We start from the raw sequence: 16,896 nt of genomic DNA on the forward strand, positions 1-16,896 counted from the left end.
CGCCCGCTGGCTGCCGCGGCCGCGCGCACCCCGGAAGAACTGCCGTTCCCGAGGTGCCCCGCGGCGGGGGGAGAGGGGCGGGGCCGCGCCGCTGCGCGGGGCCGCGCGCCCGCGGGGATGGAGGGAACGGAGGGGCGAGGGCCGCGCGCGCGTGACTGCCAGCGGAAGCCACGGACGCAGCTCCCGCTGCCCCCCGCGCACACGCACACGCACCCTTTGCGTACACGTGCCCCCACGCATCCCTGTGCACACCCGCAGCCACGCTGCGTAGTCACAAGTACGCACGTCTTGCCTTGCACACACCCCGTGCCTGCACACTCGGCATGCACGTACCCCCACGCGCACGCATCGCATGCGCACACACAGGCATGCACGCTGCAGAAGCCTAAGTGTGGACGCACCCAGCTTCACCCTCCCCCGGCACCCCCCCCAGCCCTGCTGCCACCCCCCCCCCCCCGCTCCCCACGCCTGGGTGCCAGCTGTGAGGGGCAGCGGGGTCGTTCCCCATGGGACCAGGTTACCCCAGCACCATGGTCCCAGCCCCAAACCCTCCCCAGAAGCAGGTGCCCTGCAGCCACCCGGCCAGCTGTGCCCTGTGTGTGTGCCCAGGGGTGCACCCGCCACTGGCCACCTCCCCACACACCCACCCGGCTGAAGTGGAACTTGTTTAAGAAAGCAAGCCCTTGGGATAAAAATAGCACCGTATTTTCACAGCTGTGGGAGATGCTTTGCCACCGCACTCAACCCACGGCCACACTGGCTCCAGTCATGGTGCTTCCTGGAGAGATCCGGTCACTACAGCAGCAGCAGCATGGGTGGGCAAGGAGCAGACCATGCTCACAGGCAGAGGCTCTCGCTTGGCTGTAGCAAGGCCATAGGGTGCAGAAAGCCTGGGGCGCAGCCAGCACACACCAGAAGGGCTGGGGTGAACGTGGAAAAAATACCTTTGGGGGGAAAAAGCTGAGTGCGGGCAGCCTATCTGTTCCCGGCTTGGCTGGGGAGCTGGAAGGGTAGTGGCAGTCCAGGGGCACCTGCATGTTGGCCACCAGGAGGATGCGGAGTGGTTGGAGGGCCAGGAAGCCTGGGAGACCTTGCAGTAGGGTCCTGTAGGTGCTGAAGGGAACGAGGCGGGGGGGGGGGGGGCGCGGCGCATCCTGAGCCCCATGGCAGGCTTATCCAAAACCATTCTGCAGAGATCCCAGTGTCACAGTGAACAGGAACCCACTGTAGAGTGCAAGGGGTAGCAGCTGTGCTGCAGCAACTCTCACACCCACCTCCTCCCGGCCTGCCAGCCTCCAGGCTTATTGGAGATTTTGCAGAGAAAATCCCCAGCCAGCCTGATGAAACATTTGCTTTGTGGTTTTTTTGTTTTGTTTTGTTTTTTTTTTAGCTAGAAGACAGCCATCCTGGGAGGGGGTCCTAGTGCTCTCCAGTGACAGCAGGTCTTGGCCAGAAGTGGCCCTTTGCAGCAAGCCCTGAGGACACAGGCACGTTCCTACTCCAGCCAGCATGTGGGCTCTGAATTAAAGAAATGCCAATGGTTGGTGTACACAGAAAAGGCAAAGGCCAAGATCTAAGGCCAAGTCCCAAGATGTGGCTGCAGAAGTCTGGATAGCAAACATCCTGCAGTCCCTGTCCTCCAGGGGAGAAGAAGAGGCCGCAGGCAAAGCCCCAGGCCAGGCTGCTCCCAGAGCAGCTTTGATTTGGTGCTGCAGCACCCTGGCAGGACCAGGTTTGGAGGGTGCCACATAGCCAGGAGCAGCAAGCCCAGGCAGGGCTGCCTTCACAAGCATCCTTCAAACCCACCCTGCAGAGCCTGCATCACAAAGCCCACCCCGAGCTGAGAAAGGGCTCATTTTTCCTGCAGCCAAAAGGAAACAAACAACCCACCCAGTTTCAAAATGAAAGCAGGAAATCGTTTTTGCTTTTATGCAAATAGTCAGACAAGTGTTTTACTATGTGTTTACTCTCCAGCTGTGCCCACCTTCCCCCTCTTTCCCTGCCTGTTCTCCACATGCTTCTTTGCAGATGCTGCACAGTCTGCTGTAGTTTTTGTCCCCAGCAGGCAGTGACTGCAAAAGGACCTGGTCCCCATCCTCCACATGCACAGCCCCTCACCAGCATTGGCTGCACCCACCCCAGTCAAGGCGCAGCCCCTGTGCCATGTGTTGCATCTCCTCGGTGCGGCAGTGCTTTGCAAACTCCAGGGTCTTTGTCTGGCCACAAAGCCACTACGGTGGCCATGCAGGCAGGGGAAGGGGAGCACCCCCTTCCCTGAGCCAGCCACGGCCACACAGGCACTGCCACATTCCTACAAACCATGGCCAGAGCAGCTTTAAAGCCAACCTTCTGCATTTCCAGCAGGGAAGGTGTGGGGCTGCTGCTGGGGAGCTTTTAAAACCCATCTTGCACAAAGAACAAGAAAGGAGCTTATACCCCAGCAAGAGCTTTTTCCCCTGACAAATTTGCAAAGCCTCCCATAACTGCACAATCTGCTTCTTTCTCATGCGTTTTTGTATATCTGCTTTCAATAATTTGTAACAAAAGAACCAAGACATCAACAGATAGGGGGAAAGCAAAACCAGCCTTGACCCAAAATAGAGAAGAACAACTGCCAGCCATTTTAGATGAGTTTTAAGTCTTCCACAGAACAAGGCTTTCAGGGCTCAGACACAGCCTTGCTGATGGCCATTTCCAGGAACACTTTATTCTCTTCTACAGGAAGGAGGCAGGAGGTTTTCTCTATCTGATCAGAGGGGTTTTTTTTCAGCCTCCTGCCTACTGACCCCTCCTGCCTGCAGGGACAGGCAGGGCACCACCACAGCCAGCTAGGACCCGAGGGCTCTTCAGCCACCACTGCCCAGCCATAAGCCAGTCCTCCGACTCCACAGGGCCACAGTTTACTTTTTCCTGCTAATTTTTAACCCCCATCTCCTGCTATAACCCTTTATGGTGAAGGGACACCCTTCCCATAGCAGCCTGGTACTACATCCATGACTGTCCTGGACAGGGAGAAGAGTGCTTTAATTCTACTACATGCATGTGTTAAAGGCAACCATACTTGCTCTAACAGCACAACAGTCACTTTGAATCAGTCACAACCTGCCTACAAATAGGTTTAGTAATTAGAAAGTATTTTGTTTTTTAATTTAGGGAAGGAACTTTACCAAAGTATCCAGCCCTTCTGATCTGAAGGTTTCCAGAGCAGAAGAGCTTTACCTCCTTGGGACAGTTCCCATACCCTGTGTATCACTCATCCTTTTAAGAGCTACAGTGCTGTCATACGGCATTTTAAGTCTGTGCCCTCCCTCAATCCAACCCCCAGGTTTTATTGAAGTAACTAAAACAGTATATACACACCAATAGCAATGGTCACCTTTGTACATATTTTTGGCTGTAAAGCTCATGTTGTGTTTCTTCACTAAGGAAGGTGAAGTCTGCTACATCACCCTGATGAGACCCACATCACCTCCCTTGCTATCCGAGGAAAAAATATACAGTTCACTTATTCATTGATCAGTATTGAAACATGTTTTAACAGATGAATGACAGTAGTGATCCTCAGCAAAAATCTACCTGAGGCCATGGTCATGTTTCCTGAAGTAATATTCAATCTAGGGCTGGAATTCTATTGTAAGGACAAAGACCTTACTCTAGACGTGCCATCTCATCCTTCTGACTTCATTTATACTTTCCCAGTCTACAATACACAATGAGAAAGAATCATGGTTTAGTTAGAACAAGTGCTTCTTGGGACATAATCCTGCTGCCTCTGATCATTAGCTTTGTGCAAGATACTTAGCAATTCTTCATTCCTACTTGCTAAACTATTCAGGTTTTCTCCTACCTGAACAGATCTGCTCAGATACATAACAGTACAAGAGAAACTGCAGCACCACCTCTAACAATTAAGTCTAGGAAATCAGATACAGACAAAAGCCACTACCCTCTAAAAGAAGTAGCTTGGTCCCAAGCTTTTTCTTCCATGCAATGGGAGCACAGCCAAGATGAACCTCAGTCAGCCCCGCTGCAAGAGGGTTAAACCAGATGACCTTCCAAGGTCCCTTCCAAATAACATTATTCCATGACCTACCTTGCAAGTGACCCAACTCAGAAGATGCATGTCACCTTTTTCGGTTTTTAGAAGCATTTATAGGCAGAGGCCATGGTTTTTAAATAAAAGTTTAATTCCTTCATCAGGTCTTAAGTTTAAACACAAACGCTGCTGGAAAATCCTCACACCGCTGCTCTGATGTCCTGGCTCTTGGCTCTCAGGGCATTGGCAGTGCGGCAGCAGGGGCTCCAATACAGGAGGCAGGAATCAGACTCTCAGTAGAGCTCAGTGCAGGATGCAAAGCAAAGAAGCAAGACACACACACTTTCCAGACAAACAATTCTTATACAAAAAGAAAAACCCTACACTGTAAGAGAAGTGTTAACATTGCCACAGGACAGGAGTTCTAGAAAGGGAGAGAAGTCTTCAGTAAAAGGCACAACTAAAGAAGTACTTCCCTAGATCTTAACCAAGTCTTTCAGTTAGTTCCACTTATACCCCAGACCCTAGCCTATCAAAGCCATGCTGGTTACTCTACCAAGTAATTTCAAGTTCCTTCTTTTCCCTTTTTCCCTTCCTCCACCTCAAAAACAAATAAAAGAGGAGTGCTTATAAAAAACAGAGCATAAAACAGCTTGGTCTATAACCCCATAAGAGTCCAGGAGAGACTTAACAGTTTACCTTACGATTGTCTGGTACAGTTACTAAGTATTCAAGTTTCAGATGATACTTACTACATCCGGGAGCCTCAGCCAGCTCTAGTTTTGGTATTTTTCTTTCAGGCACTTTGCTGCCTGTCAGGTTGGTGTTAGCTCTACAGTTTTCCCAGTACTATGTATCATCAGCCTCTTCAACCCATTGCTGTAAGCACTCATTAGCAGCATCAGACCCACTCCAAGGGCTTCTTCATGTTTTGTAGTCCTGCAACCTCCTATGCTCCGTGGTTTAAGATCTTTTGCAAGGAGCAACACTTTCAAGGCAAGGCAAGAATGACCAGGACAAGCAACCAGAATGTGTCAGTAACTTACAGGACAACAGGATTGCAGACAATGAGAGGCTGGACACAAAGCTGTTGTGTATTGTGGTCACCCCAGCGTCTGAGCAGGCACTTGCTAGATGCAACAACCAAGCTACTATGAGATAAAGAGGCTCAGTTTACTAGCGTACTGGTAAAAAAAGGATCAAGGATTTGCACAACAAGTCAAGGTGCAGCTATCATACATGACAGCAGTCCTCTAATCACTAGCAAGGCTAACAGTAAGCTGTGAAATTGAGGAACTGGTTTTAGCCTGCACTAGAAACTAAAGCACACAACCACCACAAAGTCCTCTACACAAGAGGGAGAAGAATGCTCGTCCAGGATGCACCTTCACCACTAAGTTAACACAGCAAGGCAGTACTGCACAGACTATACTCTCACCTTCACTTTGCTGTGTAGCATGCTAAAGGGCATTTAATGTCATCAATAATTAAGATGAATTCAAGTTTGCAAGCTACACTGACCTCCTTGCATAGGAGGAAGCTATAGCAGAATCACCTCCCAGGTGTCCCCCATGGTTTCACCTAGGGTCAAGCTTGGCCAAGATACAAGCTTTCCCCATCGCTCTTCAAGGTCTTCTGGCTGGTATAGAGTGGTAAGACAGCCAGCAGTCTCTCAGGCTCTTGCCATAGATGCAGATCAACGTGTCCTAGGGAGCTCTACTTCCCAAACAATTTAGGGTGTGCATGCCAGATCATCTAACCCTGCCCACAGACAAATCCTCTCCCTCCCCCCCTCAAAATAATTGTGGCAGTTAGCCATGTGTCAGTCCTGCTCTCCACAGATCTGCAGAACTGAGTCAATACTACTGATGAGCCCCAATGCACAGGGTTGCTGGTGGAGTTGGAGTGTTAAAGAGATAAGCTTTCCCCCCCCAGCCTCCCAGCATTGGGATCAGAGCCAATGAGCCTGACTTAAGCTGTGGAGAACTGCACTGAACTTTACAACAAGCTGAACAACTTTTGGTTTTAAAAAAAAAAGCCATACAAGCAGCAGCTGGCATCTGTTGTTATAAAGGGACATGGCTGAATAGGTAGGACACAGATTCCCCATTATGAGTCCTCCTGATGGCCTCCGCAAGGATCATTGAGATGTCAATCACCTGGAGGGGAAGAAAGATGCATCAGCATCACTGGGAAAAGACATCAAGCCTGGAAGAACAGCTGATAAGTTAGGAAGAACTTAAAGAGTAAACTCATCACCCAAATTTATAACATGCCACACAGGCTTGGGTTTAATTACATATAATTCTGAAGATATTCTACATATAGCGCTACAAGAATTATTTCACTGTTGATCTTTGTCAGGATGACAGTCTACTGTCACTTTTCTTTGCTGAGACTCCCTAAGGTCAGTCTGTTTACCCTAGGACTATCTTATTCACTTTGTGTAGGTTGCAGAGAATTTACAGGAGTCTAAATCAAGATCAGATCACTTCCCTTGAGTCATGAGGCTTTATTGTCACTGCCAGCAGTCTAAGAAAGATGAAACTACTGTGCTGCAGCTCAGCTCCCAGTCACTGTGCTGGCTCCACCTGGCGGGGTAATCCAGTTAACAAGAGGGAGAAATCAAGTCTCAATAAAACTAGCTCTGAACCCCAGCAGCTAAAGCATTTTGATATATGTAGTCTCAGTAAGAAGCACCACATTCATGGTGCGTTGAGGAAACTAAGTGAAATCCATATTTAACATTTTCTCTCTTCTGGATAGTTTGCCTCCTAAGGAAGGAAAGAAAAAAAACTTAAGAGCTGCAGAGCAGACAGAGCATGAGACTTATGACAAATCCTTTAGTTCTGCATTTCTCAACACTAAACATCAGATGTTAGCATAAGAGTGAGGTGTTAAGCGAGAGCCTGAAAAACTACTCCACTGCAATCTTTGGCTATAGCTATTTACATACTGATTACCAGTTTAACATTTTGCCTACATTAACTGTAGCATGGACCTTGGAAAGAAGTTGAGGCATCAGACATCTTTTAGATGTGCTCAGTTGCAGGAATATCATCCAGAAGTTAGTGTTGAAAAAAATGCAACGCAATAGCAGTTTGCAATCAGCTTAACTTACTTCCAAAAGCAGCTTAAAATTCACTGCAGCTTCAACCAGTTGAGCTTCCTCTTCACCAGAACACCAGTACTGGGGAACCTCCTACACTTACACCACAGTACTAGCTGAGTCTTAGCAGTGCCATTCACTTTCCAGAACTTCTCCAAAAACCTGTCCCCTATACATCTGTGCTGTGAAGCTAGCATTTAGGATGTCCTTGGCTGTGTGTATGCTGTGTGTATGCTATGTGTACCTGAAGCTTCTGATGGACCTATTATGCCTGAATGCTCAGGTAAAGCTGCAACTTCCAGCTGTCCATTAACACAGGAAATCCTCAAGTTCTGCCTAGCTCAAGTTGTACAGCCAATTTTTTCCTTCCAGGAAAGTCAGCCTCAGCTTGGGAAACAAAATGCCACAGTACTTTTTCTAAATGGAAAACCCAAGACACAGAGGGAGCATCAAGAGACCAGCTTTTAGCTTTCATATGGATGGCAAAGTGTTTTGTTTATCTTTGGCAAGTATCTGAACATTGTACTGTACAGTTATGTCAACTGCTCTTAGTCAAACCAGCAAGACATGTCCATGGGATAACACTGCACTCCCTCTTCCAGCTCACCTGCACTGCTGTTATGAGCAGACATGAAGCATTCACCTTCTCTAAAACAGGCCTACTTTGCTTCACAAAAGGAAGGGACACTCTGCTTAAAGGGCTGGGCATTAGGTGACAGATACACAACTGAAGCTGGCATTACCAACTTCAGAAGTTCCTATCTACTTCTGCTTCAGTATTATATGTCAACAGCATATCAATCCTCCAAAGCGTACAGATACAACTGCTTGTTTACATCATGGCCCCATTAGATCAGTGATCTGATCTAGGTAAAACAAGCCCTGAAAAAGTTTACTTAAATGAACTGTTTAAGAAGAGCTGGATTAGAAGCTGCATTTTATCAGTGTAACAGGTCTGTTATCCCACAGCAATAGGAACAAGAGAACTAGTCAATACTGCCACTGATTCTAGTACCAATGAAACTGGTGTAAGCACTAGACAGTATTATGGCGTTTTCCCACCAACATGACAGACAAGTGCTATCACCTCCCAGGAGCGACAGAAGAGAAAGCAGATGCTCACCTGTATTTTAGGGCACTGCTTCATCTTGTCCTCCTGGGGTATTGTGTTTGTGACTACAACTGCCTCAAAACAGGCATTGTTGATCCGAGAAATTGCTGGCCCAGAAAAGATCCCATGAGTTAGGATGGCATAAACTTTGGTGGCTCCAGCTGACACAAGCCTACAAATGGGTAAAAAGGAGAAGGATGAGAAATTCTTAGCAAGTATTAAACTGACATTAGTGCAGGGCTCATGGTAAGCATGAAAGGAGATAATACCATATGCTTAGGGGACAGACTATCTTTGATTCTCCCCTCCAGCCCACTACTGATTTGGGGGAAGAAAACAGTTTAACAAGTACCATAAAATCCACCACAGGCAAAGTATACATTGAAAAAAAATATTGTTCTTAGCCCTCGCACATTTGGACTAGATCATACAAATCACCTTCTGTGATTTTTTGCCAACACAAGGTAGCAGATATTTAATACTGACTATTGCATATGCTGGTGTTACTAGCGTGGAAGTCTTGAAAGATAAAGCTTGAAAAGCTTACTTCTAATAGAAATTCAGATGTATGACCTTAAGTTGACGGACCAGACAACACTTAGTTCTACCTAGCATAGTCAGTGATGGTATAATGGAAGACATACTTTCAACACAAGCATTTTTCAAATAAAAAAGACACTATGGTCTTCTAGCTATTCCCACTGTGAGAACTTTAACTAGGCTTTTCACTTATTTTGTATGACATGAGATATATAATCAAGAAACTGTAAGTTACTTTGTGAAACTTGATATGCAAATAATCTGATTAACTCATTACATAGCGTTCGCTAACAATAGGTTTCTGATTTAGGAAATAATCAGTCAGCCCTACTCACTTGTCTGCAGCATGACAGATGGTACCACATGTGTCTGCCATATCATCTACCAGAATGGCCACTCTGTCTTTCACATCACCCACCAGCACCATGCGATCCACTTCATTGGCCTTCTTGCGCTCCTTGTGAATGAGGGCAAAGTCTACATTCAATCGATCTGCAATGGAGGTGACTCTGAAGAGAGAACAGTTTCCAAACAACACTTAACTCCACACAACAGCTACAACTGAATCTCTTTTAAAACTATTAAGCACAAACTGCTACTGCAGTAAGAGAAGCTGTCACCACATCTGTAACTGCTCCCAAGCAACAGAAGACACTCTGCCACTTTAGTTTCCCTTCAAGCAGTTAAACTGCAGTCTCCGATCTAATCTCTCTCAATTACAGCAACTAGATTAAGATAAAACAGTCTTTCATCCTGACCACTGTAAATTAATTTGCATTTAAAGCTCAAAACAAACCTTAACCAGCAAGTTTGGCAAACCTGAAGTGATCAGAATGCTTGGGAAGTTGTCATCTTTATAACACTATACTGGAAAGGCTTAATTTGAGCTACGACAGGGATCTACTTGCACTCATATAAGCATTCAATTGTCATGCATACAAGTACTGGCACAAGGACAGTGGCAGGAATGCACATCCAAGAAATGCAAGTCCACCATCTCACATTTACTTTGGTTAATGTGACCACAGAACAACTTTACTAGAGGGACCTAAACTTTATCTTTACGAATAGTAAAGAGTTTAAAAGCATACAAAAGTGAGAAGGAACAAAATACACATGCCCCTAAGAAATTCTACACTTGAGATGAGTAGACTCCTAGCTTCAGTCGATCAGACTCATCACCCTGGGAGTCCTACACAAGATTGTTAAACTAAACTGTTTACTAATGTATTTAGTTCTGCAGTATCTCCATAAAATATTGCACCAGTTAAGATTGACACATTTCAGCTTAAGTGGCTTTTGAAGAGGTTTTTTCAGGAGCAAGATTACAGCTGGCTGACTTGGCATTTCATATACTGCATTATGCAACAAGCTACAGAAGTAGCTGAATATACAAAAGGTCTTGTCCAATACATGGGCCACAACAAAGCTACAGGAAGACATACAGCAACCTACAGCAGTAGTATCTCTTGGCTGTTTGTAACAGCTTAAAACACTCTAAAGTATGTGAATCAAGTCAACATGCACCAACATTTTGGTGTGACAGTCCTGGATTAAAGAATACATCTGCGTCCCTTTGCCCTTATACAGAAGCATCAAGGAACAGCCCAGTTTCTCCCAATAAGCACCTGAGAACATTCTGAACTGCCCACAAACTGGCATGTTTATCTGCAGAAGGATGGGTGATTGTCAGGCTATCAAAGTAGAAATGTGCTATAAGATATGCTGCTGCTTTTTGGAAAGGAACCATCTATCTTCCTTGCTCTCAGGGAAGAAGAGTAGCAGCAGGCTTAAGTCCCAGCTAGATATTCAAATCAAGAGTAATAAAGTAAGAAAATGCCTGAATAGACTAAGCTAAATACTGCAAAGAAAACAGCCTGGATAAAAATGTATCATTAACCAGCAGCAGTAACCTTGTCTTGGCATAGGGGTATGAGCTACATGGTTCCCTCCTTCAACCTGCATAATTACTCTTCCACAAAAAAATTGTTTTAGTCCAAGGGATGTAGTAATTGCGCAATTCCTACCCATGCAGCTGTGATTCTAGAAGCTATTTAATTCTCCATGTAGCCCAAGAAACCTTCTAAACATTCCTTAGGAAGAATATCTGACCACTCTTCACTAGCTGCCACAGACTTGTCTTACAGAAGGCAGGCTGGCAGAGGGAACATGTGTCTTAAGAATAAGGTCACAAGCACTCTCAGGAATTCAAGTAGACATAGAAGCAGCACCTCAAGCTAGCTGTCTGACAGCTTACCTCTTGGCTCCACCAGCATCTGGTGAAACAATGGTGCAGTTCTTCCACTCTGCAATATTCTCTTTGATCCATTTCAGTACAGCAGGCTCAGCATATAAGTTATCAACAGGGATATCAAAAAAACCCTGCAAGGAAGATGACAGAAACAGATATAGCTGAAGGTCACATTCCAAAAACAGTTGGAAGAAGCCTTCTACATGATCAAGCATGCAGCCACTGCCTTTCCACAGCTTTCAGCTTTCCTTTCTACCTCCCTTAATGCAAGGGCAGTAGCCTTTGGGATACACAGAATAGTAATGTTAGAAACCTTCAGAGCCAGAAATAGTTTAGCAGCATAAATAACACTTTACATCTGACACCTTCACAACATGGAACTAGTTCTGTCTTAAGGGGGTGCAGAAAACCAGCATCAAACACACTCATTTTCAGAACAGCTAGCTGCCTGTTTACAAAGTCAATCTTTAAAGCTCATTACCTACACTGTTTGCATCTACAGGAAACCTATGAAAAAGGCTTGAGTAACATTTGTTTATAAACTAATGCAGCTGGTTCCACAACTTTACACTGACCCAGCAGACTCCTCCAAGTAAACCTCAAAGGTCACTAAAAGCCAGAAGTTAATCCTGGACATGGAGTAATAGGCAGGAGAGTGGGGGCAACTACTCCAGAGGAATGCTTCAAGGTATAGGGGTAACAGATCCTTCCTACCATCATTCCTTCTGTGCTCAGCAACCCAGCAACTACAAGAACCAGGCTGAAGCTAGTCAGGTGCTGGAACCTTATATACACAAACCCAATTATTCAATTGAGTCTCACCATTGCTGCTGGTGAAAGGTCAACCCTATGGCACACATCACAACTCCAAGCCTCTTAGGAAGGAGGCATACCCTGCTGGGCTCTGTTCTTTTATTTCATGATCTTTCTGAAAGTCTTCTCAGCTGTGCCCCCATAGGTTTTTTTCCATCTGAGACACAGTATTTCTGGGCAAATTATACTGGAAGAAATTATACTTAAGTGTGAATGGCTGCATTTTCAACTGTTAAAATGACAGCCAGACCACCTACTTCACCAGGCAGTAGGTGTCTTACCCTTCTGGATTCAAAGTGTTTGCAGCAATACAATAGATATCCTTCCCTCTGCCACACCCCTCTCAGTTGCACTGAGTTGGTTTCTTGATCTCAGAGCACTTGCTCAAGGTGGAAAGAGACTGACAAGTGGGATTGCCCATCTTGTCCAGCAGCAAGCTATCAGATCACTGTCTTGGTCAACTGAACCCTCACAAGCAGCTGTGCCAGTACACCTGGAGGCAGAACTAACCTCAGGGCAGCAGTATTACTAGCCACCGTGTCAAACAGAGCACTGCTCACTTCTCCCTTACAATTCAGTAAATATCAGAAAGCTCTACTCAATATTTAAGAACACTCTTGACAAAGCCATTCTCCAGTGCAAATTCCTCAAAGGACCAGTTAAGAATACATAGTATCACTCTGTGGCAATAAAGTTGCATGGATCATTTACTAGCCCAACATTCATTTACACGGGACTCATTATGCTTAGTCTGATCAAGAACAGCTATAATTTCATTTACAGATGAACCTGTTACCCATCTCCCCATCCCCTTCTGACTGATTCTACAAGTCCCTTCTAGTCCCACGTTCCCAAGGCCCGATCACTGCTGTGTCTAAAAAAGGCAGATCGCTGGAAAGCCTGCAAGGCAGTAAAGAGGCTCAGATTGGAGCAGGTAAATACTTCCCTGATTTTAGCTCCTACCTGAATCTGAGATGCATGCAGGTCCATGGTGATTATATGATCTGCACCTGCCACAGACAGCATGTTTGCAACCAGCTTGGCAGAGATTGGAGCTCGACTCTAGTACAGGAAAAAACAGTATTGAAGACAAGTTCAACTCCTTCATCAAGATGTCAGTCTTCCACTTCTAGGCAATGATTCACAAGCAGTTACTAAAAGGAGTACTCGTTAACATTGCATCTTTTCATCAAATGGTGATTATAGCTTGGTGTATTTTCAAGAACTAGATCTTTATGAAAAGATGAATTTGCAGTCCGATGCTCTGAGGTTTAAGGAAATGAAAATAAGTTTTATCTCCTTCTCTACGTATTCAACTTCATCTAATCCCTATCCAGCAGTCAGGACTTTCAAGGTGTGCATTCATCTTCCCAGCAGAAACCTGTACCACATCCCTTACCTTGTCCTTTTTGTCCTGCCGAGCATAAGGGAAGCAGGGTATGACAGCTGTGACTCTGCTGGCTGAGGCAATCTTACAGGCATTTATCATGATAAGGAGCTCCATCAGATTGTCATTGATTTCACCACAGCCACTCTGCACAATGTAGACATCCTCCCCGCGTACACTCTCGCCTATTTCCACACTGGGAACAGATGAGGAAAGGAGAGTTGTATCCAAACACAAATTAAAACACAGCCATTACATATGCCTGCAGAGCAACCAAGGGATTGCATTCCCAAGGGTCTGTGGGTGACAGTGTCATATAACCAAGGGTGTTGAGCAGGAACGCTGTTGCTTATTTGCTCAGTAACTATTTTACATCGCTCACTGATCAAATTTAATGGTTCAGTCAGTAAGGCTAAAAGCACTCAGCCTGTACTCTCAATCTCAACACAAGCTGAGCATGTAAACACCCCAGAACAGGCCTGGTTCCCCCTGAATCAGAAGTACAATCACCTCAGCTAAAAGCAGTAGTGTACAAAGGAAGCAAGGATATGGCCAGTCAGCAGAGAAAGCCGAGCCAAACTTCTACCAGAAGCTATGCTGCAGCCGATTATTAGATTGAGAGTCACAACAGCTATTCACTGGCTTGAACAGAGAAGCCCTCCAGCATTTCACTTTGGAAAGGCTTTTGGGGTTAATTTCCTCCTGGATGTAATGCACACTAATCCCTGCTGATGAAGGGACTGAATACAAGCCAAAGGTCCTGTTTGCCAGCAGCAAACTGCCAGCTTCAGCGTGTGTATCAAGACACCTGCACCAGAGGCAGAGCTGGAAAGAAAGCAGTAGTCTTAGGTTTGAGGTTTCATACAGGGCAATGCTGCATAAGACCTTTTGTAGGAACAGATTAACTACTAAGTACTGCCAACATTTCAGTTTAGGGAAGTCTGCCACAGATTTGGAAGTAACCAGAAGTCAGTCTACTGCGAATAAAGCTCTTTCACGGTTTCTTTCTTATTGCACTAAAGATGCTCACCCACTCTGCAGACTGCTGCCACAAACTCTAGGAACAAATAAGACAGAAAATCACCCAACCCATTCCTAATGGCTTCATTTGTAGAGCCCCTTAGGGTAGATTTCTAATTTTAATATTTCGTTCTCTGATCTTCCTCCCCTCTTCAACGTGTTTTTGATGACCACTAGGTATTTATAGTCTTACTGCTCAATATCCATCAGCAAACTGCTGTCATCTTTATTGCACACTGACTTACAGCATACACCAATCTCTCAGTAAGAACTCCAGCCAGCATGAGAACTTTCTGCTAGGTGTCTGAATTAACAGTAGTTAGCATACAAGTGTCATCTCCAACTGTACTTACTAACAGTTTAATATTAAGCTGATTCAAGACATGTATTGTACAAAAGTATCAACAAACTGTTCTGTTAAAACAATCCTACTTTTTCTGGGAAGCATCTGCTATCAGTTTATAAGGGTAAATAAGATGTCTATTAGGTCTTAAAGTCACATTACCTGCTGACATAAAAACCTGCTGGTTAGCCAACTAAATGGATAAAAGCAGTTAATAAAGAGCAATGAGAACAGTGCAATGGCAATAGCTGTAAATCAGACAGACTCTTTTTACAACTCTCCTCTACAACTCTTTATACTACCTCTGAAGTTTTCAGTTACAATCAATACCCATGCAATAGAAACATAATATTCTACGTCACATGTACATGCTGGATTCTCCTGGAAAAAATTACTGTCTCCAGAAGAAAGGAGTGGGCTGAAGCAATCATTCAAGGTTCTTTGTATTATACCATGTCATGTATACATGTTTAGTGTACTTCTCTAAACCAAGCTTTAAGAGCTCTGAATAATTTTTAGCCTCTCCTTTCTTTTAGGTTCTTCAAGTAGGATGGCAGCAGGACTTATAAAGCACAGAGACAGAAAACAAGACGATTCTTAGGTTTCAGAGCTTCAGGGTAACACAGACCGCATGACTGCAACTGCATCACAGGCTGCAAGGTGGTATCAGCCTCTGATCTTTCCTGAATAATTTTATCAATACCTTTAAGACTCTGATGCTCTTCAGAGTAGTTTAAAGGCACCAGCTACACCCTAAGCACAAAACTGTCAAGCTTCAAGTCATCACAGCTCAGTCTAAGCACAGAGGCTGAAACACGGGAGGTGTATTCCCACCAGCTCCTAGCTTTTGGGGTGGTAGGGGCAAGGTCCGGCTGGTGAATTCTGCCACTCCGACCTCTGTCACAGCAGCCGGGTGACACAAGCCCTTTCCTCCACGTGTAGGAGCACTGCACCCTCTGAGGTGCAGCGAAAACATTAAAAGCGCCTGTCGGAAGCCCAGCGCACCGTGGCACAGCCCGCACGGGAGACAGGCGCCTTTCAGCGGAGGCCGCTAGAGGCATTGCCGGGGCCGTGCAGCCACCAGCACATGGCTCACCGCCACTGGGAGCTCTCCAGGGAGCACCAGAGCCCCGGCCTCACCCCATAGGAAAGCCCACCCCCACGGGGCTCCACCGTTCCCGGGGTGTCAGGCTTTACCGGGCCGGTTGTTTCCGCTCCCTCTCACCCAGCACTCGGTACACACCGGCCCGGCGCCCAGCGGCACGATCGCCATGCTGCCCCATGCGCCGCTCCACAGAAAGGGGCTCTGGGCGGGGAGCTGCTCAAGCGGAGCGGCTGCACGGCGGCCCCTTGGCTGAAGGACGCCCACGGGAGACCCGGGCCCGGGCCCGCCCGGGGGCTGCGCAGCGGCTGCCCACAGGGGGAGGGCGGGATGCGCTGGACATCTCCGGCCCAACAGCGCCCTGGCAGGAGTGCTCCGCGCTCAGTGGAGGTCTCCGAGCGCGGCCCTCGTCGAGCTGCCGCTCCCCGGGGCCGGGCCCGGCCGCAGGGCCCCGGCCGCCCGAGCCGCTGCACCAGGCCGCGGCCCCAGCGCCCACCCCGCGCCCCGCACTACAAATCCCAGCAGCCCCTGCGTGGCGGCTGTGCGGACCCCAGCACGGCAGAGCCCCGCGGCCCGCCGGGAGCTGTATTGCGGCCCCGCCTCACCATGTCTCCTGGTTGCTGAACTTCTTCGTGACCACCTTGCCCAGCTCCAGGCCGAGGCGGTCGGCGATCTTCTGGGACAGGTCCTGGTGCGAGCTCCCGCTGAAGATCTTGATGTTGGGCATGATGGCGGCTGCGGCAGCGGTGCCGCCCTCCTCCTCCACGCTCCGCCTCGCGCCGCAACCGGCTGCCGCACGGGGACCCACCCGCCTCCTGCGCGGGGACGCGGCACGGTGAGCGCGGGCCACGCCAACTCGCACCTACTCCGCCATCTTACCCCTTCCCGCCAGCCGCGCGGGCCCTTTATAGACTCCCCGTCCCCGCGGACACGCCTCGACACGCTTCCCATTGGCTTCGTGGCGGCCAGGGGCGGGGCCCTGCCCGCCCCCGCAATGGCGCGAAGGGCGGTGGGCGTGTCTCAGAGGTCTCCCTCCTGCCTCGCCGACCGCCTCAACAACGGTCCCGGAGGGAGGGAGGGAGGGAGGCGTGCGCGGCTGCTCGTTAGCCCGTCCAGGAGGTGGGGCGCAGGGCAGGAGGAGGCCTGCGATTGGTCGCCGCCTGGCCGCCTGACCTGCGATTGGT

General features: G+C 47.5%; 1 protein-coding gene across 4 annotated transcripts; it reads right to left on the reverse strand.

The window, feature by feature from the left end:
* Positions 1-3,530: 3,530 nt before the first annotated feature.
* PRPS1 (phosphoribosyl pyrophosphate synthetase 1) lies at positions 3,531-16,604 on the reverse strand. Of its 4 annotated transcripts, XM_072876663.1 has the most exons (8): positions 16,318-16,604; positions 13,260-13,443; positions 12,824-12,922; positions 11,054-11,178; positions 9,132-9,305; positions 8,269-8,428; positions 6,081-6,195; positions 3,546-3,700 (listed from the first exon to the last, which is right to left on the reverse strand). In XM_072876663.1, exons 1-7 carry the CDS (start codon positions 16,437-16,439, stop codon positions 6,103-6,105), a joined length of 957 nt encoding a protein of 318 aa, XP_072732764.1. In that variant the 5' UTR covers positions 16,440-16,604; the 3' UTR covers positions 3,546-3,700; positions 6,081-6,102. The 4 variants fall into 4 exon arrangements, with proteins under 4 accessions (XP_072732766.1, XP_072732764.1, XP_072732762.1 ...); XM_072876665.1 differs by lacking the exon at positions 6,081-6,195 and having other exon boundaries at positions 3,531-3,700; XM_072876661.1 differs by lacking the exon at positions 3,546-3,700 and having other exon boundaries at positions 4,167-6,195.
* Between the last annotated feature and the right edge of the window lie 292 nt (positions 16,605-16,896).

Source organism: Ciconia boyciana, chromosome 12 (assembly GCF_034638445.1).
Source record: "Ciconia boyciana chromosome 12, ASM3463844v1, whole genome shotgun sequence".
NCBI lineage: Eukaryota > Metazoa > Chordata > Aves > Ciconiiformes > Ciconiidae > Ciconia > Ciconia boyciana.

What these genes read in the sequence shown, in the direction of transcription:
- PRPS1 (XM_072876663.1), bottom strand. Translation starts at nt 16,439, where the DNA reads ATGCCCAACATCAAGATCTTCAGCGGGAGCTCGCACCAGGACCTGTCC. An exon ending in GGCAGGACAAAAAGGACAAG is followed by an intron (nt 12,923 to 13,259) that starts GTAAGGGATGTG and finishes TTCCTGTACTAG; the next exon opens with AGTCGAGCTCCAATCTCTGC. An exon ending in TGCATGCATCTCAGATTCAG is followed by an intron (nt 11,179 to 12,823) that starts GTAGGAGCTAAA and finishes TCTTCCTTGCAG; the next exon opens with GGTTTTTTTGATATCCCTGT.